The sequence below is a fragment of the Neomonachus schauinslandi genome, chromosome 13, assembly GCF_002201575.2.
Source record: "Neomonachus schauinslandi chromosome 13, ASM220157v2, whole genome shotgun sequence".
Lineage (NCBI taxonomy): Eukaryota > Metazoa > Chordata > Mammalia > Carnivora > Phocidae > Neomonachus > Neomonachus schauinslandi.
Window position 1 is genome coordinate 39,823,410 of NC_058415.1, and position 26,383 is coordinate 39,849,792.

Consider the following 26,383-nt stretch of genomic DNA (forward strand, 5'->3'; position numbering starts at 1 on the left):
GGGCACACGTTCCCTCCGCCCTTCTCGGCGGGTGGGGCCCGACATTCTAGAACCGCACCTGCATTTTTAGAGCCCGGGGATGGCCATACCAGTCGGAGGCGCACGGAGGGCATACACGTCTCGACCTGCGCCCAGCGTCGAATCGGAAGTCTGGAACGGAAATAGTCACTATCCCCGACGCTACGAAATGAAATCAGTGCTACGACCCTCCCAAATCAAAGGACCCAAGTCAGCTTCCGAGACCCTACTGACCCCCCAGCACTGATGGAGGGAGAGCGGCCGGAAGAGGTCGAGGAGGAAAACAAAACATGAGGCCAGAGTCTGTAGCATAGCTCATTTTATTGTTTAAACAGTTTTTGCATAGGAAATATATCCGCTTCCAGTAATTGACTGCAGTATGAGCAGCTGCTAGCAGTATAGGCTGGATATAACAGTAACAATCACATTAAGTCAAGCTTGATTTACACCAGTTTAAAACTTGCGGCAACTGAGTTCATTTGCAACCCACAGAAAGTACCCAAAGAACGTCATCCTCCAACCGGGCATAATAAAACCTTCGCTAACGTTCTGGCCCAGTCTGGGGCTGATCCCAGAGGTCTGAACGCCAGAAATGAAGTAACTGTCATATGATACATCCTACTGCTAAAGGTCTGTAACACGGACATTGTGCCTGTGCCTCCTTTTTAAAAAATTTAATTAAGATACAAGGTTCTGTATTTACGGCCCGTGAGGACGTAATGCCAAAAGTTTTAAAATGGATCAACCCTGGTGTGTAGCTAGCAAGCAATAACTGACTACTCGTCACCTACAGTTGTACTAAATGTATCTAAAGAAACACACAGTCCTACAAAAGTTGTTCTCAGAGAAATATCATTGAGGTGGGGGCACCTCTTCCCAGGATGCTAAAAGTTCTATATGATATAAGCACAAATTAACAGCTTGATGAAGACATAATCTAATGCAGCTTGGAGAAGCCTATGCCTGGGATATAGTGACCCCTCACATTCTACAATGGTGTAGAGATTTTTTTTTTTTTTCCAAGAAAATGTCATTTGAAACATATTTACAACTGAACTCAACAGAGACTGTGAAATTGAACAGGCACTGCTCATTTGTTTGAGTTTTTTGGTAAACATTTTGCTGGTTTTTTTTTTTTGTTTGTTTCTTTCTCGTTTTGCATCAACTTTTAATCAGTCCATGCAACTTCAATGCCCTCGATGAAGAATGCATAATAAGCCATACTTCTTAAAAAAAAAAAAAGACTTCCTTCTGCATAAAGAGATATATTTGCCACATCAGTCCCTGTAGCACAGTTTTCAAAACCATTCTGTCAAAAATACAGTAATACAAGACGGCTTTAGTGTCACTAGCTTACTCTGCTCTTGGCGTGTGGAGGTCGCCTTGTAACTGCCATCATGCTAGAGTTGTTCTCAGAGGCTGAGTCTAGCATCTGGGTAGGCTGGTGGCACTGAAGCTCTTTTCACAATCTCAACATACATTTGAATTGCAACACACAGATATTTCTAAAGAGTATTAACTAGTGAACCCTTTTATTATTAAAAAAAAAAAAACAACTACTTACAACCATTGAAGAAAAAATTGCAACAAAAAAAATGTAGAAATTGACCGTCTCCAACTTGTCCCCTTTACTATTAACAATGTAACCAACAGATCTGTGGCACGGACACAGTACAAAGAGTTGTCATGGCAATGAGTTTGGCTGATGCAAAGGTCATTGTGCAGGGTCAAAGGGCAAAGGTCAGTGGTCCATGCTATCCCCCAACTGCAGTGCTCCAGCCCACCCACACAATTTTTAAGGAATTCGAAAAAACAGGGGAACTACCAGAAAGTGCAAAATATGAAGAAGGCAGCTTCCAGCTCCTTCAGCATGGAGTAAAACATTCAATTTCGAGTTCGAGCTTTTACTATTGAACTTGAATAGCCTGCACATTAAAAAAAAGAACGAAAGAAAGAAAAAAGAAAGAAAAAGAAAAAAAAAGTTTTCTATCGAAACCCAATTTTTTAAAGTCCAGGAAGCATGCAGCTGGTTAATGTTAACAAAAGACCTTGACAGGAACATGTAAACTATATTGAATGTCATGCTCGGGGCCTATCTGCCAGCAATATTGTAGAGTTGTTTCATTAAAAATGAATACTGTACACTGAATATGGGATAACTTTCTGCAGCCTTCATTGTTTCACACGGTACCTAGATTTTGAATCTAGGGACAGCACATGTCCTAGTGTCCCACCATTGAAGATGTCCCTGTGCAATCTCTTTTGTTGAGTCCTTATGAAGCTACCAGTCCCAAATCCAATACTCTGCTCCCTGAGGACACGTTATGTGAGACATAGCACTGATTTCGTTTTCTGCCTATCCCGAATGCTCTGTGAAACTTAACCTTAAATACCATCACGTAACAATCACAAAAACTTTTGCTAAAGGCCGTATATACTAATAAAAAGACAGCGGTGCTTCGGACATTCTGAAATGCTCTGAAAACCAACTTTCCCAATACTAAATACAACAAAATAACCTTCATAAAATATAACTTTTCTCCATTTACACTTTTTTAAAGGATTAGTAGCCTATGCTTTTCAAGCACAAGCATCTGTGAAATAACTCCTAACATGGACAGATTTTTTTTTTAATACATAACTTAAGAGGCTGGAGAGTTTTAACTCAAGTCCAGTCTCTAGACAAGGAATATTCTTGTTTACTTTAAAAATGGAAACAACATATAGTTCCATTATAATTGTTAAAAAGTTAGCTTTACAAACATGGGAATTTTAATTTAAAAAAAAATTCTTAACAAAACTATACAGTGTACAAATTACTGTCTACAAGGTAGGCGGTTCATTAAGAAGATCTTTCGCTCTTCTTGCTACTTTGCAGCTTCACAGATTCATTCACATATTTTTTTTTTTAATGGAGCTGCCCACCCGAACATTACCCCATAACTATATTGCTATAATTAAGATTCTTGCCATGTCTTTATGTACAGTCTCCTTCACTGCCTTTTATTTATTTATTCATTTTATTTTTTTTCCCTTAGACAAGCCTCCAACGCTCATGTCACTCCAGAGGAAACTTCAGAGGCACTGTGAGTGGTGGCCGCAAAGCCACGCAAAGGGACAGCTAAACAGCGCCGCCGCCGAACACGCAGGGGGGCAGGTGACCTCCTGATGCCCTTGGGTGACCTTCGCCATCCTGAAGCTCTGCAGTTCTGGGGAAGGGAGGGGCGTGCAAGATCTGCAAGAGTGGGGCCCTTAGTCAGAAGATATACTTCCTGGTAAAAGAGGAGGAGGCCGAAAAATGGGATTTGAGATTTTCTACAGATAGTAGTATCTTTAATAGTTTTCTCACCAAAGGAAAAGAGAAAAAAAAATGGATTAAAAAAAAACCCAAAAAGCAACACTTGAACTAGGCCTTTGTATTCAAGAGGCAGGCAGGAATACCCACAGTGTGTAACTGACTTAGCTAGAACTGCTCATTCTCTGGCAAAAAAAAAAAAAAAAAAAAAAAAAAGAGAGCGAGTCTGCCCTTAAAAAATACTGCGAGTCCTGTGAGGTTCGATTTGTTCACCTACTAGGTCAAAGATACATGAAGAGCTTGGCTGAGATGAGCTGTTTCGTATCAGGGTAAGTATCACAGAAATGATTGGACTTACTTTCCAACTTGCGTGGCTAGGATCCTGCTGTGCTATTCGGCATGGGGGCTATCAGACTGAATGGGCTAATCAAATACAATTCTAGACCCATAAGCATTGTTCTAAAGTATTCATTATTAAATCATATGCTGTTGAGAACAATGGACAGTTTATTTTATTAGGCCGTGGCCTGGGGGAAGGGGGTCAGGGGGCTCCTCAAGACAGCCCTCCATGTGTCACTAATTCTGAAAGATTTTCCTTCTAGTAATGAATTGCCTCAATGGGACTGGGGGGCTGGGGGAGGGGTGTAAGAGCAAAATAAAACCAGCTTCCCTTCACCCACTAGCCCTCAGGGGAAACTAAATCAAATATGTATTTGAGGCACCATCCCTTAAAAAAATCCCATCAGCATCTAATGGGCTTAATTCGTCCACAGGAACATTAATTTCTGAAAATTCTACATTTCCCTTCTGCTCTGGTTCTCCGTTTAAAAGGGCAGGTAAAATGAAAACGTAACAAGATTTACTAAATTTTTTGTTCCTTAAAAACTGAACTTTGATTTTAATCTAGAAGTCCAAATACATTTAATATAGCAATCCTCTGGATGTATTAAAAAAAAAAAAGAAAAGAAAAAAAAAAACAAAACCCCAAGTGCACTGCCATCCATTTGAAGTAGTGAGTCACAGGTAAATCATCCACTACCATCAACGAAAGGAAGAAATGGGGGAAGAGAAGTGGTGGAGAAAGAATGTGGGAGCACTCCCTCCGCTAGATGATGGGTTTTTTAGGAGAAAACAGACTCATGTGTTAAACCCCCAAAGCGTGAAACCTCCGCTATGTGGATTCTTCCACCAATATTTTTGCCAAATATGAGACAGGCTCACTCTCCACTGTGGATCCGGAACTTTCCAGAAAAACTACCACCACCACCACCACCACCAAAAAAACCAAGAAACAAAACAAAACAAAACAAAACAAAAAAAGATATGACAGTTTGTTTTAAGCCAAGTCTGCCTCCAGGAGAATTTTTTGTGTTCACTTGTTCTTACAATTTCTGTTGTTACAAAAACCAGAAAGGAGTTCAGCTTGCACCCCAGGTGGGAAGTTAGAGAAGGGGGAACCTGTGTAAGTTGAAGTTTGTCACAGTAGACAGAACAGTCGATTTGCAGCCCAGGCCCGTCTCAGGGTGCCCTGCTTCACAGCTACACTGTAAAGTGTTAAAAATCCTCCCACCCACCCCAGAATATATATATATGTATATTAAAAAAAATCCCCTGTCCATCTCTCAGTACACAAAGGACCTCATCACACTGCAAAAATAGCAGTACCCACTTTGGTCAATTAAAACAAACAAACAAAAAAAAGCATACATTATTTTTTGTTTAAATCTGTGTACTTACCTATAATAACCAATACAGCTAAAAGCACTACCTACATATAGGCAAAACTTGGTATTGCATAATTCGTATAAATTTGAAACCCCTCCCCCCAAATATTAATTGGAAGATGAAAAACATGAAAGGTTAATAGAAAAAACACCAAAATACTGAAAATATTGCTGGTCGATTACAATTTTTAAGCGGCAACTATACACAGCCATGATATGCTTTATAAATGTGAGATAAAGGTATAACTGTCTAAAAAATCCATGATGTCACACATTTTTCTTCGTCTGGAGTACAAAATATTTTGTCATAAAAATGGTAAAGATTTAAAATGATAATAAATGCAGCAAAACAAGTGTAGTGATGTCACTTTTTTGTTTTTTTTTTGTTTTTTTTTTTGTTTTTAGATTTCAAGGCAAGGCACGTAATGTGGACATTATATCTTCGTGCAAATTAGGATTACTGGAAAGAGTATTTTTAATTAAAATTTTAAGAGACATAGAGGCAAAATGTGTCTGCCCATGCACACTACAGATCTGTCAATACAAGAAATTTGTTGAACAAGGCTAATGTCTGAAAGCACCATGCAAGTTTTCAGCACCCTCATTACATCTGTTTTCTCAAGAGTGCGTTTTTATATCCTACACCCTGGCGTTCCCAGTTTGTAAACTATAAGCTTTACCCTTGTGACATGGATTTGCCTGCCTCTTTGTCTCTGTAATGCAGATTTTATAGAACCTTTTGTACGTACACCCTATGGGTTCTTGATGCAACCAGTAATTTTAAATAAATAAATCCTACCTCCAAGGAGGCTGCAGCTAAACCAACATAAGTGCTGTGTTTTCATTAATTTTTTTTTTTCTCAAGCACATGATTTGTCTTGATTTAATGCCTTTTTAATGCCCTCAAAAACTGAGGGGAAAATAAATTCGTTCAAAATTATTTTAAATTCTTTTTAATCCCCTCAATTTAGAGTCCAAGGGCTGAAGGACTTATAATCATGATTCCCCTTTAGATATAAATTTATAAATTGCACTTGCCTCTGTTAAGTGTTTCTTTTGTGGGGAAAATATTATATTAATTTTTACTGTTGCATGCAGAGATAACACTTCACCTACATAGAGGCATTTCTTCCATAGAGCCTTTGTGTTCAAACTGTTTTTTTTTTTCCTTTTTTCTTTTTTTTCTTTTTTTTTTTTTTCTTTTTTCTTTTTTTTTTTTTTTTAAGGTTTCAAACTGGGTTACACACTGGAAAAGGCTGGGTTAAGGGCCAAAATTTAATAAATCTGTACTGATAACTAAAGGCTACAGAGATTTTATATATATATTTTTTTAACTTTTAGAAATCAGAGTGCTTAGAAAATGGCTGGCTCATGGCTCGGTCACCCAGCACGTCTGATGCCGCCTCCTAGCCTTCGTTGGTGAGATAACCAGGAATAGTGATTCCATGCGTAAACAACAAGAATACTAAACCAATAAAACTAGCTTATCATGCAAATATTAAGGCATCTAGAAAGTCAGTTAAAATATATTGTCATAGAGACAGAACATCTATTTCCCAGCGGACTTCATGTAACAAAGGCTACGTACGTTGCAGGGGCTGCGATCTACCATCAGCGAAATATCATCGACCCTTTTTTATGTCATTACAGTTTCAACCTTAAGGGAATTAGTGATTGTAAGTGCTGCAATTGCTGGTCTATATATCTTCTTTCTTCAGTTGCTTTCCTTTCTCCCTTTTGTTTGTTTTGTTTTGTTTTGTCCAGTCTTCCTCTTTTCCTTTTTTTTTTTTTTTAATTTCTTAAACTACTGTTGTATTTCATTTTCCTTCAGTTGCTCGTTTCTGCTTGAAGGAAAGGTTCTCCGATTATGTTCAAACCGTAATTTTGGACATTTGCCGGTAGGATGGGTGTCCTATTTGATACTTGGAAAGGAACCAAGCTAGCCCAGGTACCAGGACTGTTGACAGGAGAGGAGCAGGAGGGAGGGAAGAGAAAAAGAAGAAACACAACGTTAACATCTACAACGATATCAGAAATATAAATTCCACAGGCATCAAATTACTACTACAACTTTTTTCCATATTACAGTTTCATATGAGATTACTGTGCTAATTATAAATATTATAGGTACATACACTGCATGGTCTATTTCTTTCATGGAAGGTAAGGCTAATGGTGAGGCAGGAGAAATTCAAGTTGGGCTTACACACAACTGTTGAACTCTGGGCGTATTCCTAAAATATCTGATGTACTTTGATGAAGGAAGGAAGGAAGGAAGAAAAGAAAGAGAAAGAAAGAAAGAGAGAAAGAAAGAGAGAAAGAAAGAAAGAAAGAAAGAAAGAAAGAAAGAAAGAAAGAGAGAAAGAAAAAGAAAGAAAGAAAGAAAAGGAAAAAGAAAGCAGCAAATCCACAATGGTTTGCCAGTTACACTCTGATCCTGCTTTACTTTCAATTCATAAGCAATTCAGTGATAAGATGGGTTTCAGTGTTTCACCTGCTTATTGACTGAATACAACTGAAAGCTGTCATGAAAGATTTTCCTTTTTCCTCACGATAAGAGAAAAATACATTTTTAAAGAAGGCCAGTACATAATATGTCATTTGCAATGCTGGCACCAGAGGCCTGGACACTTCCTGTCCCCGCCATCAGTTGTTCTGTGTCTGGAGAGCTGGGAGGGGTGGGTGGGAGGGAGGGGCGCTGGAGGGAGCAAGAGGGCCAGGTTTTTGTCCCCCTCCAACCAACTCTCCTTTCACCTCTGTGGCATCTGGGGCTGTTTAAAAAACCTTGAGGAACAGCTCTCTCATTGCTACCATTACTCATTGTAATCTCTCATTAAACAAGTTATCATCTGGAGGAAAATAACCTGAGATCTGCAGATCACAAAACAACCCTGCACACCATACATTTTGACAGGATACCTAATCAGACCATTGTCTGTTTCAACACTCCACTCAGAACGAATGTCAGCTAATTAATAGCTGCATAAATCATCACGAACCAAGAAAACATCAAACTGGTAATTCCATAGCCTGTTTTGTCATGGCCTGACTTGGAGACATCATTTCAATGTTTTAAATTTAATGTAGTATCCTTTACTTTTGAAACCATGAGGTGAGATGGATACTATTATTGTAGATATCAACCTAGACAATCTCATTTTTTCATACATGAAGACCAAAGGTACAAAAAACCTTTATGGGATATTAACTTGAAGAACAACGTTGTAAACAAACAAAAAGCCTGGGTTAAAAAAAGAACCTGATATATATATATATATATATATATATATATATATATATATATATATACATATACACATACACATATATGTATATATATACACATATATATATACCTATGTATATAACTTCTTTTACTCTGGTGATATCTCCACACAAAATGTGTCTTATTACTACATGTCTAAGTGCATATTTCTGAGTTGATAATTCAACGGAAAAATTTCACGCTGGAGGGATTTTATGATTAGACTCGGAGCTCCACGATAGCAAAGTCCAGCTCTCTTTTTGCTCTCCATCTAATATAATACCAGCACAGGATGGATGTTCAATAAATTTTTGGATACACAAACAAATCACTTAAGTGTTCCCAATCCCATACAACTCTGTATTTTTAAAAAATGGGGTTCATAATCATCACGTATGTCGACAAATACCTTGTGATTTGGCCCCCTATAAAAAGAAAATTGGCATCTCTGAACTTAAAATTATAGACGTTTGGTATTAACAAAAATTAAAGATGGAGGAATAATTGAATAAGAGTTCAAACGAGGAATAATTCAAAATAAAAAGGTATGTCCTCATTATCTGTTTAAAAGTCATAATTCTCAAGAATTAGAATAGTTGTTACTGAAACCTTTTCAAGAGACTTAATTATTTTCACATATTTCTCTCTTCCCACACACATCTCTGTTTCTGTGCTTTGCATGATTGACTGGGAGAAAATGTTACACGATCCATCATGAAAGCTATTTTCCCCTCGCCCGCACGTTCACGGCGCTCTGTTACGCAGGACTATGAGAGTAGTTATTACTTCATAGCATAGTCACTTGTAGCTGTGATTATCTTAGCGACTGAAAGGTAAGCTCCATAAAGAAAATGACCGTCTTGTCAATTCCCTGTAGAGTCTGGCTATAGCTAATGCTAATTACTTCTTAGCTAATAAAATAAATTACAAAAACAGGTATCCATTATTTTTAACCCAAAATGGGAAGCATGTATGAAAAACAGAAAGACTAGCTCAAATTGATGATCCCTGACAGTAAAAGACAGTGTCAACAACCAGCAAATCACTTTGCAAAAGCGAGTCCCAAATTCAATGGGCTCTGGAAAGTCATTTAGAGATTGCATTCTTTAGGAAAATAAAGTATATTTTAATGATTGAAAATAGATGTGAGTCTTTGAATGGAGAAGTCTCTCTAACTGATGGCAGAAAAGACAAGAATTTGGGGTTTATTTTGCAATAGCTTTCTTATGTGGTTCTAAAAAGAGACATGTATTATTCTTTGGAAAATGCTCAATAAAAACAAATTGATGCTAGCAACTAACAGGACTCTTGCTGCAGAATATCTAACAAATTCAATTTAGATGTTTACTTAAACTTTTCAAACCTCCCATCCTACATTATGACCATGTCAAAATTGCAGTGTGCAATATATTTGTCAATACTGTTTATGAACCTTTGGGGGGAAATAAATCTCAAACATTAACACTAGGCAGACCTCATATATGAGTTTTACAAGTCTCTTATTGCCAATTTATAGGTTAGGTTCAGAACTATAAGGCACAGACATTTCTTAGAGAGCTTTTTGGTAGTCTCATTGAAAAGAATCTGGCAGAACAAATTCAAAGATTATGGTAACAATGTAAAAAAGAGTTTAATCAAACAAAATAACCTATATCATTTCATCTCAAAAAGAGAATGTCTCAAACTGCATAGTTTTTCAGGTAACTGTGCTTTTTACATATATAACTCCCTCTATATAAATCAATGCTGCTGATCACCAGTATGGGTAAAATAAACACACATATTCATACTTATCTCCACATACAAAACTAGTTATATGTGAAGTGTTTAATAGTCTTAATTCATAATGGAGTGAGAATTATCCTTTGTCCAATCCAATAATCTGTGCCTCTATGTATTAAGAGATGTGCGAACATAACTGAAAGATCTCAAAATATTCAAGGTCAAGTTAAGCTACTTCAGCAATAGATCTTCAAACATGCACAGACTTTGCTTTCATTCCATTCTCCATTGCCAAATCACATTTTCTTTAGGCAAACAGAAGATAAGCATGACTAAAAGTTGAAAGCACATCTTTAGAAAATATATATAGGTTATACCATTAAAAAAGGAAAAGAATATAAAGTACTTTAAAAAACCAGGCACGAAAAAAGCAAAAAAGAGATTTTGAATATACCTTAACACAAAGAAGAATTCACCCTAACAACTTCTACTCTATGTATATAATGAGATATTTCCTTATACACAGAACAGATACAAGTTACATCAAAATTCTAAAAAATAAAATATCTGATATCATGGATACTATTTTCACATTATTCTCACCAAATGCATGATGTGGCAGCCCCAAAAAGGGAAGAAGCAAAGAAACAAACTATTCTGACCTTAAGATGCATTAATGGGAGGAGACAGCCCATTTTATCCTAATCAGACTATTTCTGAAGCATTGTGTTGCTTCTAGGCATCACTCTTCAAGAGAGAGAAACTCTATGACATTTCTTTGATGAAGAAACCCACCAAATCATGTCATTTGAGGAATAGCTGAAGGGAGACAGGGAAGATACAACAGTGGAGTTGGAAAGAAATATAGACTTGTTCTGTATAGTTCAGGTGGAAAGAATTAGCATAAAAGGAGAAAATTCCAGAAGAAAACCTGAGGCCCTACTACGAGAAAGATACCTTTCTGGGTGTTTCACATTTGCTCTTTCCCTTGATTTTCTCAATGAACTCTTGAAATTGCCATTATCCCCATTGCACAGTTGAGAAAATTGAGGTTTAAACTTGCCCCAAGTTACCCACCTAGACCTCAGATATGAATCAGCTCTGATTCCCACGGCCATTTAACTATATTATACTATATCAAACTATATTATACTGCTTCCCTGGGAGGTCAGACGTCCACCTAGATTAGAAAGAACTTTTGAACAGAGTTCTTGAAGGCAATATTTGCTTCAGGAGACAGTGGATTTCTCATGCCCCACACAGCTGGATCATAACCTAAATAATGGTGTGGGAGACTTGTGCACAGAATACGTGGTTGATTTGGGTGATCAAGCAACTCTGAAATTCAATATATATCCTCTGAAAACAAATCTAGTTGAAGTTGTATTAGAGTGACCTTATGGTGAGGATTACGGGGTAAAAAGATACCCACTTCTTCCTTTTAAAGGAAGGATATATTTCATATCCTTGGATAAACTGTATAAAGTAGTTGGTGTCTGCACCTACAAGTAGTAAATAGACTCTGTGTCATTCAGTGAAAGAGAAAATTGCTCCGGACAAGTCAACATTTGATGGTTGTGCTTTCTTTTTGCAAGACTGTGTCTTCTGGGGGCGCCTGGGTGGCTCAGTTGGTTAAGCGACTGCCTTCGGCTCAGGTCATGATCCTGGAGTCCCTGGATTGAGTCCCGCATCGGGCTCCCTGCTCGGCAGGGGGTCTGCTTCTCCCTCTGACCCTCCTCCCTCTCATGTGCTCTCTCTCATTCTCTCTCTCTCTCAAATAAATAAATAAAAATCTTAAAAAAAAAAAAAAAAAAGACTGTGTCTTCTAGGCCAGAAGGATTGGGCCCTTGGCTTTTAAGCCCTCAGTAACCACCCAAGAACCACAGAGTGCCAAATAAACATATATGGAGTAATAAGTTGAGTAAGAAACGAAACAAAGTCAAAGACTTCACTCCAACTATGTCTTGAAATAAGAGCTATTTGAAGAATGGCAAAATTCATTTATTACTGGTCTGCGTTTATCTGATAATGGGTTGGGTCACCCATTTGTCAAGCATTTTATAAAATGTGAAAGTATCCAGCTCACTAATACTTTTTAGGGGAGTAATAATATTGCCCATTCAGATTTCACATACTGATTGAATCATAAGACTACCATATTTACCTCAAAGGTAGTAAGTACTCTTTCAAGAAGCTTAACAAAAATATTATAGGAATAAAGCACAAAGAATTTTATATATTCAGGAATACCTCAACTCTACTAGGAGCTACATTACTTATAGACAGCAATAAAAATAAGCAATGGCCCAGAAAGCATGGAAAATAAATAAAATAAAGACCTTAACTGAGAAGAAGGATTTACCTTTCATTCTTTTTCACCTGTTTTAAATATCCCCAAGAAAAGTTTTTTACTTCCTTAGCTAAATACTCCTAATTTTATTGCTACAATAATTAACACACAGTATTAGTATCTGTCCCAAAATGCACAATAAGCAATTTCCCCTATTAATAGCTAAAATCTACCTGGAAAAACCAATCAAGGGCAGGTTAATTAAGTATTAATTAAGCCATGCTGTCCTGGATTGTGTATGTATGCATTTGGACTGGCTGCTTACTTTGACATAATGCAAATGCTATAGACGGTGTCTTGGGAAAATATGCTGGCTCAGTTGAAGGAATATATGGGTGATATTTAAGTACCTATACATTTAAGAATTATTTTATGTTGGGGGCACCTGGCTGGCTCGGTGGGTAGAGTATGGGACTCTTGATCTTGGGGTCATGAGTTCAAGCCCTATGTGGAGCATAGAGCTTACTTAAAAAAAAAAAAAAGTTGTGAAAATTATTATATGTTATTATATTATATTATATATTATATAATGAGAGTATATTTAAGAATTCATTAATGTATTAGAACAAAAAATGGGATGTAATAAATATACTCGTTGCCAGTATGGTGTGCATTATTTGCCAGGTACTGTTTTATGAATTTTCCATCCTCATAGTGAATCTATGAGAAAAGTACCAGTTTCATTCTGATCTTACAGATGAGGGAACTGGAGTAGGAAGTTAAGTGCTTTGCCCAAGTCATGTTGCTATTACATCATAGAAGCCAGGATGTGAACTCTAGCAGTATGGTTCTAGGATCTACATTTTTACCCACTAGGCTTTACCTCATCTCCCTCTTTTGTGAAACACACTTTACTTTTATCACTGGACAAGAATTTCTATTATCCTTAAATTACAGAAGAGATGCTATGAATTAAGGTCCAAATCATGCAGACACACTGAGACTCCCAGAGAAGTATAACTCTTGAGCCCAAATCTCAACACAAATAACTGTATCTTATTTATCCAATTCCAGATTCTTTTCAGCTGAATACAGTATTTGCCTTTGATTATGTAGGTACAGATGTGGCTGTATGTCAGTAACTTGCTCATTGAGTTCCACTGCAGATGATGTCACACTAGAAGTGAAATATACAAAGTGCTTTACACCGGTCTTGGATTTCTTTGATTTATTTCCCCCCCCTTTTAAGGATCATTATTGCTATCTGAATGATCTTATTTGCATGCAAGATGATTTCTAGTGATTATTACTATTTGTAATAATCTGTATCAGAAAGCTCCCTGGCCAGCTCTTACCTGAACTGCAAAGTACTCTTGTGGGCTCTCTGGGAAACACCAAATATCATAAACTGCAGGTGGCTTGTGGAATTATTCTAACTGCAAGCAATAGCGCTTCATAGTAATGAAAAAGAAACGTATTTGTTTCTTAACTAAGTAGGTAAATAGCCTTCTTTATTGCTACTCCTTGGGGACCAACGATTTTGGAAATAACATATCAAAACGGTAGGCCATCAAAGCTCATTAATTTATATTCAATTGTTTCAGATGTGTTTCCGTTATTGGAGCATGCTGGATTGAATATTAACCTTACCATGCATGAGTATTAGCATTTCCTAAGTAAAATAATGACTTCTGCCAGCGAATATGTTATCTAGTGAAGAGCACAGGGCAAGAAGAGCCCTTATGTTTGGACCACTGCAGCTAAAGATAAAATGTGCTCATTATAGTTACCGTATTCTTTAAGTAAAAAGCTCTTACAAAATCCTAGAAGACGCTTCAACAAGGCAACCTATATACTTCAAAGTAGTAAGAACGTATTTCCTTAAAATGTTTACTTTAGACATAAGAAAAATACAATTCCCCTAAACAGGCCAAGTTAAGGAGATTTTTTTAAAAAATTATGTTTGCTATTTTTCATGTTTTAGAACTGAAAATGAAAGACAGAGAATTACTACAAAGATGGCTAATTGTAAATAAATTATAGTACACACATGCATACATATGTAACGACTTATGTAGCTGTGGGAGGTTTCAGCCAATTAAAAAATATAGCATCATCAGGCTCACAGTAATTATTTGATCTCCTCCCACAGACTGTACCACAGCCGAGAACCCTACATGTGGGTTTCCATCCTTTCTCTAGTCTGTATTCCCCTCTATTCCTGGGTTCCTTTCAATGCTATTGTTACAAGTACTACTGCTCCCCTTATTAGCATATGTGAGTCTTCAACAGCAGACAAAATTCTCCACAAAAATAGTGCTCCCAAATAGTGCCTTTCACTAGAGAAAATCACCCAAGGCATACTAAGTTAAAAAGAAATGTAAGTTTTATACAAAAGCAAAAAGCGATTCTTTCCCAAGTGATTTTCATTTAAAAGCAAAAATCAGCGTTCATTTGTAATGTACAAAATTGTACAATTTCACCTCTAAATAACAGAACTTATTTGTATCCGAATTCCGAATCATAAAATCACAAGTGATTAGGGAACTGAACACAGTTTCAAAGCATGCCTGCTAATATAGGTGCAGAAAGAATCACATGTGCAAAAGGAAAAAAAAACCCAAAAAAACCCAAAAGACCCTCCTTCACGTAAAACGAGAATTAACAAAGGAGAGAATAATTGTAACTTTCAACGGTTGGCGAGTATTCAAAATTCGTGTTCTGCAATTTCTTGAACTCAAACAGGCTTTCCTGCCTTTTCTTTTTTCTCATGTTTATGAGTACATTTACTCATTCCTATGCTCTGTTATCTAAGTAAATATGGCTAAAAATTCACGACCTACCTACTCACAGCCCTGCAAACAGGAAAATCAAAAAGGTCACTTAATAAAAGGGGCGTTGGCTGCTGAGGGCGCGGACTCTTCGCGGACGTAATACATATGTAAATATGGCGCTTTACGTAAAACATCTTCAAATAAAGTAGGTGTTTAATGTGCGTCTTTCATTGCAAAGGGTTAATCAGCAAGGTTTACGTTTGGGAATTTTCTGAACCATGCTCCTCCCTCTCCCGTAGCGCAGCCAAAAATCATCTGACAGGAAACATAAGATTAAGTTTGTCCTACCTAAGCGAACAAAGAGTGCTCTGAACAGGCCACCGGTTTACTGCAGAGCGGGAACTTTTCTAATCCTGCTGGAATCTGCAGTGCTGCTCAGAAAACATCACGGAAAACGTTTTCTTTCCTCTAACATCTTGTCTCTGGATCATCTCATTTTGGTCACACTGCAGATCCTGCTGCTTCTCCCATAAAGGTTAACTTAAAGCTCCAAACATAATCATGTGGAAAATGGACATTATTGATTCCTATGGTCCATTGTTCCCCTATCCTAAGTCCCTGAAGTTCAAGTTCAATCTGGAATTACATCATGTCTGGTTTCTCCTGGTTACCAGACGGCTTGAGACGTGACCACAGCTACAGAAAAAACAAACAGCCTTCTTCACGCTTCAGCTCCCCTATCGATTCAAACGTAAACTTTTTTCTTTCTCTCAAGTATGCTTCAAGTATGGAGCATGGTTAATTTAGAGATTAAGTTCCAAATTAGATTATCTAATGGCATCTTAATGGATTGCTGACCCATTTCCTGTGGGATGGCAGCATGCAAGTCTGGCTGGAATACAATTAATTTCTTAGGAAGTGTTCTGAAGAGTTTCCTAGATAAAAAGGAAATGTTGTGTTGTGCAAATCTTTCTTTATAAATGGAGAAAGTTAGGCAAAACTACAGCAAATCCCAATGTATTTTTCAACAGCCAGATCACTGATACTGTGTGTGTGTGTGTGAACACTGTATCAAGAGTGTTTTCGAGAACGGTGCCATTTTTTATTTCAGAACAGGTGCAAATGATTTTTTGATGGGAATGGAGCAGTTCTTTTAGAAAGAATACTCCGATGCAAAGAACACCACTAGTCAGTAACCCCACTACCAAACAACGGACATGTGAATTTTTGGCTTCTGCAATTCTCCTCCTCCTCAAACCAAAGATGCTTCCATTCATCTACCTTATCAGCATTTCTATCATAGTCCCAGAGTAGTGCTAGGGGCCCAGAATGGTGAGTAAGAAGTTGAACATTTTGAACACACTTTTGAGCTGACAGCTGAAAAGGAAATTCAGCACTCTGAGAATAAAGCTCCCCCCAGGAACTCCAGGAACAACCCAGCTGTTGTCAAGATAACAAACTGAAAGCAGGAAATGCTAACCTAGTGAATTTGTAGGGATGCTCTAAGTGTAATGTTGAAAGAAGAGTTAACTCTTGATACTACCTAAGGACAGGAAACATACTGTCCTTACCACCATATATGTGCCCTATGTCTAGGTATGTGTGTAGACACACGCACATACATGTGTATACCCACATTTATGCACGCACATCCGCACACGCGTGTGTATACATCATATATGTATTTGCATACAAACATGGTTTGCAACCCAATATCGAAGATTATTTTTGTTTAAAGGACGTATATTTTACAAAGAACGGTTTATGGACAAAGCAACGGAGATGGTAAATGGTTGAGGACAGCGTTATGCAAATAGGGTTCTATGTATGGAATGAATGCTCTTACTCCTTCCTTTTTGCCCTCCCTCTCCTGACCAACCAGATCCAAATAATCTTTACTGGCTGCTAAATTTCTCCTGGGAAATCAAGCGACTCTTTAGAATTGCAGTAATAAACGACAATTTCTTACAAAAACACGTGTAAAGTAACTACAGAATGAAGTATTCAACTCAGAGAAAGGAACTGCTAACACATGTAACATGGAAAGTACCTGATAAAAGTCTCTTTGGTGCCATTCAATTATGGCATCAGCAGAGACACAAAAATCCTTCCAATTATTTCAGTGGAATCTTCATTTATTCATTATTTCAGAGGCTGAGCAAATGGTTTGTGTAAACATATCCTTCAGTAACACGCGCATGTTTATTTTAGCCATCTGAAGGCTTCTTCTATGTTTATATAAGCCATCAGACACATACAGCCACTCACTTGTGGCTTTGCTTCTCTTGAAAGGGTGAAGGCAGAGAAGAGGGAATGAAACAATAAATCCAGTTGCTCTTTTGCATAAAGCACCTCCTCCAATGTTTTAAAATAACTAATGTTTATATTATTCTTGGATTGTCCTTCGGCTTTCTTTTTCATTCAATTATATTGCTCTTTCATACTTGATAGTACAAGCCATGTTCAGGCTATAGTTTCAAAAAAAGAAAGCCAGTCAGGGAGTTAACTACTATGTTTGTTTATACCTACATAACTCACATATGCCGCAGTGTAATTTGTCCACATCGGAGGACAAAGCGCAGACGCAACAGAACAGCATCAGCAACTCATCACCTATTACCCTCCCCGGAGCTGAGCCCCTCCTGACTCAAGAAATGAGCCCTTCCCCAACGCATTTCACTCTGGGTTAACTGCAGTAACCTTTGGGTTGGACAGAAAAACTCACGTTTTCAAGGTGCAAGCAAAACACACACACACACACACACACACAGGGCTCACAAGATTCTAAGGTCAAAACAACAAAACACCTTCAGGGTTGCAACCTAAATAAGTCTGTGAAAACTTTCCGATGGAGTCGCCGTGGTTCCTAAGGGACTGTTTCTCCGCTGGAGTGGGGGCGGGGCCGAGGGGGAGGGGGATGGAGGAAATCTTCCAGCTTTGATTACAGTAGCCCAGCTCCACAGGCACTGCCGTTTCCAGTCCTGCCCAAGGTGCTGCTTGTGACCTGGAAACACGTCTACAGGAGGATGGGCTTAAAGCAGAAAGGGAGGCCACCACGGACAAGGGATTGTACTAAGAAAGAAATGGCAACAAACAACAATCAAAACAAAATAAAACGAAGCAAAGCCAAAACACAGAGCAAAACCCAAACACCTTCTTAGTTTTGCCCTTTTCTACTACGAAGTCTCCAGGGATTGCCTTTTGTTGAAAACAAAAAGCAACAACCACCACAAAAATAGCCTGATAGTTTCTTTATTATTCCATTATGACAAAGGCAGATTATTTAATTCTCTGGTTGAAGGGCTCTACATTGCTCAGATATTTTCAATTTAATCAGATAATTTTAAAGCTGCAGCAGTGCCCTGATGATTTTAGATGTCTGTTGTCTGCCTTAAAAGTAGTAGTATTGCAGAAGTTTATGATTTCCTTTTTCAGTATCTTTTCTAGAAAAAAAAAGCACACGAAGCTTCATAAATAAGCACAGAGCACAAACTATAAACCATGAATATGTTATGAATATGCTGTGCCACTGACATGGCCTATCTGTATTATCAGATATGGACTCTACTATTAGGGTCCTATTAAAAAAAATTGCTGTCTTGTTTGAGCATATTTATTGTAAACTGCAGGATACTTAGGTTTTCAGAACTGTGAGCACCTGTGTCAGTCACCCAGCATTTGGGACAGCCTGCCACAGAGATTCAATAAACACCTGTTGAATGCATGAATGTGATGGCCACCATGATCAATGACGTGCCTTCTGAATCATGATAAAAAGGGAATAAACCCAGAAGCTACCTTTATAAAGCCTTTCGAAGTATTAAAGCCATTCTCTAGATCCCATTATCTATTAATCAAAAAAGTGTTACTATCTTTGAGAGGGGAAGAAAAAAAATCTTAACAAAATGAGTTCTGAGTTTCTTTCCAACTCCTTCTAACCTGAAGCTTGTTACCACACCAATTTTTTCAACAAGAGGGAATTTTGTAACATGAGCAATGCTCTCCAAAGAACTAGGTTTAGTCATCATATTAATTCACTCAGATCCATGTATTCTGTGGTGATTCATTGTCCACTCACCTTTTCGCTTTCGGGGATATCAACTTTTGATTCAAAAAATGACTAGGAACTGGGTGCAGTCATATTTCAAATCACCAATAACTTATATCTTTATTTGGCTTTAATGTTCTTTATAGAGGTGCTAGCCTACTTTAGAGAAGTAAATGTCAATCGACAATCCACAGATTTAGAAGTTCACACAGCTGTAGCCACATTTAAAAACATGAGTAGACTTCATCTGATTTGCAATTCTTATCAATACGGTAAGGTTTATACGCAGACAGAGTCCCTTTTGCTGACTGACAGAGAGAACATGGACTATCAGGAAGTTATTTAATCAAATAAATCCAAACATGGTATTATCAAATCGATTAAATTAACTTAAAAATAATTAAGACCACTCAAATAAGACATTTTCATTGGATTTAATTCATAATCTTATTAAGACTATTTAAATAAGACGCTTTCCTTGTGCTTATTTTCTTTTTTATAAGCCTATGTTGTATTTTTTTTCCAAATGGAGGAATTATATAAAATTCTTGGGGAAAAAATTAAAATATGTAAAAATGTATACATTTTAAAGTGGATGCTATACCGATCTTTAAAAAGAGGAAAAGTCCTATTGTATTTATTTTAGGAAGAGTATTAATAAAAACTCATGAAATTTTTAAATGGACTCCAAATAATTTTCACCTGAGTAAAATTGGACATTTTGTTAATCGAATTCTTTTAAACTCTACTCTTCAACAGTTTCTATCAAGTAAAATGGAGATGGGCAACATGTTTACAACTGATATCAGAGTATGTACTTTTAACACAGGCATTACAATTATAGCAAGGCTGGAAAATTATGTTGGCTCTACTTTTGGTGAACTCCTTATGGGATTACCTCACTCTTTTCTATAAATTATTATCTCTTATTACATACGATTATGCCATGAATTTTAATTATTTAACTTGTCAATTTGACACAATTTGTTCTTTATTAAAATAATACATAAGAAGCTGACTTAGCACAACTAACTTTCCAAAACCAATACATGAGACAATATCAAACTAGTTTTGAAAATGAAGTTTTAGAATAATTTTCTCAGTCAACCAAATAAATTCAGTTCTCAATGATTCAATCAACAAACAGAGGTTAAAACTTTATTTCAACCAAATTCCTTCTTTAGCTATTGATTTCAACAATCTTCTGACTCCAGAATTAATGACTGCTGCTAGTAACAGTTTAATTGATTAACTGGAAAATCTTCTTCTAGCTTTTCCCTTCTGACAGGGGAAAAAGCGAACAATAAAATGGTTCAAAGTTAGCAGTAGAGGAAAGAGCTGAAGTGAGAAGAGTCTATAATGCGAAAAAAACAATGCTTTATTCAACCTCAATTGGCTGAAAAATCTTCCCTAGAACTATGATTTCATTTTTCAGGTCCTAAGATCTAAGTGTCAAATCTTCTCCCCGCTCCCCCCCCCAACTTATAAACTGTTGAAAACATTTGACAGCACTTAGAAATTCCAATGATCACTTAGCATATGCTACAGTCCCAAATTAATTTGAAGTTTCATTTACATCAGAAAGCAAGGAGGAGGGGAGGGAAGGAGGGATGGTAAAGCCAAAACAACTAAATTTTTAACATATACTTTCTGTAAAGCTAGTTAAAAACAAAACACTATAGCTCAGGTAATTTTTAGGTGTAAGTGTAGGGTTGGAAATAATTAAAATGTTACCTTTGCCAAGTAATTCCCAATGTATCCTCACTGGTACTGGGGTATAAATGCCTGCCGTTTTGATTCATGGTCCAGTCACAAATCCTCAGCTGTCAATTGAAACCTAGCAGTCAGATATGGATCGAGCAGTACTACAGTTTTTAGTATTTAAATGAACACATGCAAACTAGTATTGTACATGGCATTAACCTTACTTTCCCAAGAGGCAACTTAAAGAAAAAAAAAAAAAAAAGCAAAAGAAAAACCTTACTCTGCAAAGCAAAACTTCCTAGACTTTTTTTTTTTAGAAAAACCTACTGCAATATGCTTCTCTATTAAGTAAAGCATACAAGAGAAACGAGTGCTTAGAACATCACAATTAGCCATTATTAGAGTACAAATCGAGCTGAAATAAAAGCAAACGTTAATATTCAATAGAGAGATATATTTTAGGAAGAACATAAAAAAAAGCTTTTTTTATGCAACATACCAAATCATCTGCACGGAGTAAAATAATCAATAACTTTAAGCATGCAGTTTGCAAAACACAGGAGACATGCAGTTTAGAGGAGTAAAGACCCCATCTCTAAGTCCCCCCTAGCTTACGTTTAGAAGCATCAAGGCACTCTGTTTTAGATGTTTCCTAATTTTGTTTTAGCCAAAGAGGCACCGTTTAGGAAGAGTTGATAAGAATTTCTATTTTCGTTTTTAAACTCCGAGTAATGGTATTTAAAATACTTTACCCATCTGAATAGAGCGAGGAATGCTCGGAGTACAAGCTGAAACAAATTCTTCCCAGATCTTGGAGTCAGCAGCTCTGCCCTTTGGAAGAGGGTTCGAGTAACCCTATCCAGCTCTGTTTGGCTCACAGCTGCCCTACAGTGCTAGCAGATTTATTGAAAAGATATATTGCTTATTTTTATGCTTAAGAAACTAAACTTATCTGGCTCTGGGGGGGGGACACCCCACTAGAAGATCATAGTTTTTAATTGTTAGATAGCCATGCTGTAAATGAACTGCATCTCGCATTGTAAAGTTGACTTACAGCAATCCACTGAACCCTGTTTGCTGCTTTTCAGTGAGGATTTCTACAAGATGATGATTGCAGCCAAAGTGCCTTTAAACTGATGATAAATTATTGTAATCCTTTCTGATAATGTTATGGCTAAAAAAAAAATTGGCTATTAAGAACCTTTACCTTTCCTGTTAGACCAATGAGTTTCTAAACATTCTAAGTAACAGTGATTCTGGAGTTTTAGAATAATCGTTTTGCACACTTTTCTACAGATTTATGAGTCTCCAAAAATACCACCTCAAAATTTCCAAAACATGTGTTTTCATTATATTGATATTTTAGTTGAAAGTAGTTTTATAAAGAACTGAAAAAATTCCCTTAAGGTAGGTCGGTAGATAGGTAAGTAGGTAGGTAGGCAGATAGATAGACAGATTGATAGATAGATTGATAGATGGCCAGATAAATAGATTGATAGATACATAGATTCTTCTCAGAATGTATTCATAAAGAAGCTACAAACCAGTAAAAAAATTAAATTGGAATGAAAAATATTCTTAAAATGGACCATCATACTTGCATGATGGAGAAAATGTATACTTGCTTAGTTTTAAAATCAAACAGATCACAAACTTTATGGCGAGATTTTTGTCAAGTTCTCCAAATGGATCATCTAATCAGTAATGCAATGTGATGGGGCAACCTGAACTTGTTTTTTTTACAGCAACAGTAAGCCAATTGTCTATTTCAAAATATGGTTTTTAAAAGCAGTACTATGAAAATAAGCTAAAAACAGTTAAAAAAAAAAAAAACGAGCTTGTGTAAAGATGACCTTAGGGGCCACTTACTGATTCTGCTCTAGTCAATGAAAATCCTAGTTTTCGGTCAATTAAATATTCTCAAGAATGGAGGTGTCTCTTCAGGCACAGCTCCTGATAATTTTGCTAAATTCAGGTTAGTTTCTGTGGGGCTCTCAGCTTAGATTGGACAAGTGTTCGGAAAAAGATGCTTTCACAAAACCATGTGAACCTAAATATTACTCGCTGATGAACTGACTTGTCTCACAAACAATTACAGGAACCCTATGTCTCCTTGAAAGGAAGCATTTGTAAACTGCTTAGTTTTTTGTTGTTCACATTGCTCATGTTACATTTATTTGTTTGTTTACCATCCTAAAATATGTCAGGTGGGCTACCTTTGGCCACATATGTAACGTTTAAAATCAATGTATTTTTGGGCTTTTCTTTCCTAAGGGTAGTCCCAAAGGGGTTAAACCTGACTATAGCTATTCACTTTCATCCGTACTTAAGATAAATTCAATAGGAATATTTTCTTTCAAACAGAAAATATGATGAAATACATACAAAATGATCATTGAATGTAGTAATTAGCAGTAATCTAGATGCCAAAGAAATTGGCAGGATATTAATCTGTATTGAGTTAATTTCCTCTCCGTTACTGAAAATGAAAAATATAAATTATACTTACTTAGCTACCTAGATTGTGAGGTAGCATTTATCAACATTTCCAAAAATTTCTGAGGAGACAGGTTTATACATGCTTATTTATTATAAGTAACTTAAGCCAAGTCATTTAAGCAAGAGTCTCTTCAGGTTTTTTGGTCTTACTTTATTAATTAACCTTCTTTTGCGTAAAATATCTTTGAATTAATAAACCTCCTAGTAAAGTGAAATTTTAAAGGTGATGGTGTGGTAGGGGAAACAAATAATTAAAATAGAAATCACCTCTTCACTAAAGATTTCCATGACATTATTCCTAATAAGATCAATTACGAAGACTGACAAAGATAGTTCTGACTCAGCAAATTTTGAATAGATTCTAGGTGATAAAAGGTTAATACTAGGTGTATTAAAGCTTCCTTTTGGGGCATGTTAAATGTTCTTAGTATTAATATAAGTCAGTATCCCCAACAACGAAAACTTTTTACATTATGCTCTAAATAAATTTAAAATAATAGGTGATAATGTGATTTGAAGTTGGCATGATGATTTCTCAGTTTCCGTCCTGTGAGACAGGCAGCGTCACATACTTTAGCTATCAATTCTTTTTAAATTAAATTTTAAAACTTTAAGTGGTACCTAAGCTTCAGTAACACTGTAATGGCTTTTCCAAGTATTTTCCCTCAAAAATTAGGAAATTACTTGCTTTCTCCAATGTAATCAAACTTAAAACTCTAGGTACTGATTAATTTAGAAATTTAGTTTATTAAAGTTGTCAGTTTGGAGATGGATAGCAATTCTTATTTTTGTGACAATATAGAGTCTTTGACAGGCCTGAGCATATGCATATCCTTATAGAAATGCACACTCACATAAATAATTTTAATTCTTTAATTTATATGCATCTATCAATATGAAATTAGAGTATCTAGAAAATTAAGGTAAAATTTATATTAAAACAATTATATATAATTCCAAAAGCAAGTGGAAGGTGAGGTAAAGAAGCAAGATTCTCCTCCAGAAAAGCTATGAGTAAAGGGTTAAGGTGGAAATAGTCCAAACTAAGAAAGAAGTGAAGGTTAAGTTTTCACTGCATATGTTCTTAGGATGGAGTTCTATAAAGTCTCTGGGATGAGAACATTGTTCCTTGCCTACAAGGATGGGTCCAACCAGTTTTCCTCAAAAATCTACATAGGAAAAAAAAAATCTACATAAGGGAAAACACCTAAGATTTGGATCATTAGCTTTTCCTACACTACACTCACATAGTCATGTAGGTAGCTGACAGCCATAAAGAATCAATATTGCTTGTGATTTCAGAGTTAAGATTTTGTTTATTCAAATGAGGGCCCTCCATTGTTATTAACAGGGGCTTTTGTTAAATGCTTAGCAATTAGCTTTGGGAACAAAGGAAAGAAGGTAAGCAAAATGTTCTATTTTGCTAGACTCAGCAAACAGGCCGATGAACTAACAGTCCCTCATGATGACAACAGCTCTCAGTTGAACCAATAAACCATTAAACTGTAAACAGAATAATCAACACAGGCAAATTTACCTTCTCACTTTTTTTTTTTAAGTTTACAGGGACCCTCAAGGGAATAGCTTGAAAGGTATGTTTTTATGTTCTCTTAGGTTTTTTTCATTTCTCCAGATAGCCTCAAGGAAACAGATCTTTGAGGGGTAGAGGCGCTTTTGAGGGGATGCTTAAAAAGATTAACCACTCCAATATCCAAACTCTCCTCTAACTCTTAGATTAGTAGAATTTTATTTTATTGCTATTATTAATTACTCACCATGGATCAAATAAAATGGCCTCTGAATGAATAGGGTGTAGCCTTACTGAACAAGCAAAATGTTCAGAATGAAACTGTTATATGTAAGACATATAACACATTAAAAAAAAAAGATATTCAAGATCATCCTAGTACCTTAAATTCTAATGTCAGTTTCTGAAACCCATGCTTCTTGATATTTAATTGAATTAGTACAGTAGAATTACTTTAAATGGGTATGCATGGCCTATGAACAAAGTAAACATAACTGATCATGAATCATAAGTATCAGAAAATGAAAGTTTTTTTTAGATGGAGACTACTTTAACTTGTAAAATTTAAGGTTTCACAGGAACTCGGAGATTGTGTAATTCAACCTCTACATTTTCCTTTCCAAGATAAGGATACAGGACAGCAAAGTTTATGGACTTGTCCAAGGTCAGACACGCCCTGTTTGTGTCAACATTAAAACCACACTTGCAAACTCCTAATCCCTGGTTCTCACCCAAGACACTAGTTTGCCTATCACTGTTCTTTTCCTACCCTGTCCTTCATGTGCAGCCCAAGAATATTTAAGACTAAAATGGCTATAATTATAACCTTCAGAATTTCCTCTACTTACCTGATTCAACTTAGATCTTTTAAAGTAAATATTTTCAGGGAAGAAGAAAATTTTTCCCTTGGGATTTTGTTGATTGAATTTAAGGTTACAGCAAACATAACTTTATTTTTACATTAATTAGAATGGTCTATCTGGACATTAGCATTTGATAACTACTCAAAGTAAGTTAATAAATAAATGAATAATAAAACAGACCATGGAAGGTTTTTTTAAAACTTAAGAACTAGCCAAAAAGCTAAACATTTGCATAGCCGTTTTTTTTGACTGAAACTTCCTTTAAATGTGTTTCCTCTCCAGCTAGCATATGTGAAGAGTGACCTCTTATCCATTTACATACCTACCCAGAAGTCATGTGATAGGGTTTTACGTCAAGCTGTCAATTATGATAACAGACACAATAAGAACAGCCCAAGTGTTGATAGCCTGCTTCCTGACTTTATTGAAAAGTTTGTTGATAGTCCACTTGTGTCCTTTCAATTGCTTGCCTCTAATAAAAGACTACCTTTCCAGTGGTCTCAATATACCTAGCTTTGGCTTTGCCATTTGCCAGGACAAACATTGTAAAGAAATTTCAATTAATATCTTAATTAAAAAAAAAAATCCTACAGAGGCAATGTCTTATTAGGAAGCCATCTGGTGTAAGAGAAATGTCCAGTGTAATGAAAAGT

At 36.4% G+C, this 26,383-nt stretch overlaps 1 protein-coding gene across 9 annotated transcripts in view; it reads right to left on the reverse strand.

The window, feature by feature from the left end:
- Positions 1-320: 320 nt before the first annotated feature.
- Positions 321-26,383, reverse strand: part of NFIB (nuclear factor I B) — a 450,766-nt gene continuing 424,703 nt past the window's right edge. For 8 of the 9 annotated variants that reach the window (XM_044920499.1, XM_044920496.1, XM_044920495.1 and 5 more), the window contains 2 exons: positions 20,871-20,959; positions 321-6,994 (listed from right to left, as the gene is read on the reverse strand). In XM_044920499.1, coding sequence (XP_044776434.1) covers positions 6,865-6,994; positions 20,871-20,959 — 219 coding nt within the window. In that variant the 3' untranslated portion in view covers positions 321-6,864. Of the gene's footprint in view, positions 6,995-18,092; positions 18,161-20,870; positions 20,960-26,383 lie in introns of those variants that run through there. The other variant, XM_044920498.1, reaches the window with a different exon arrangement.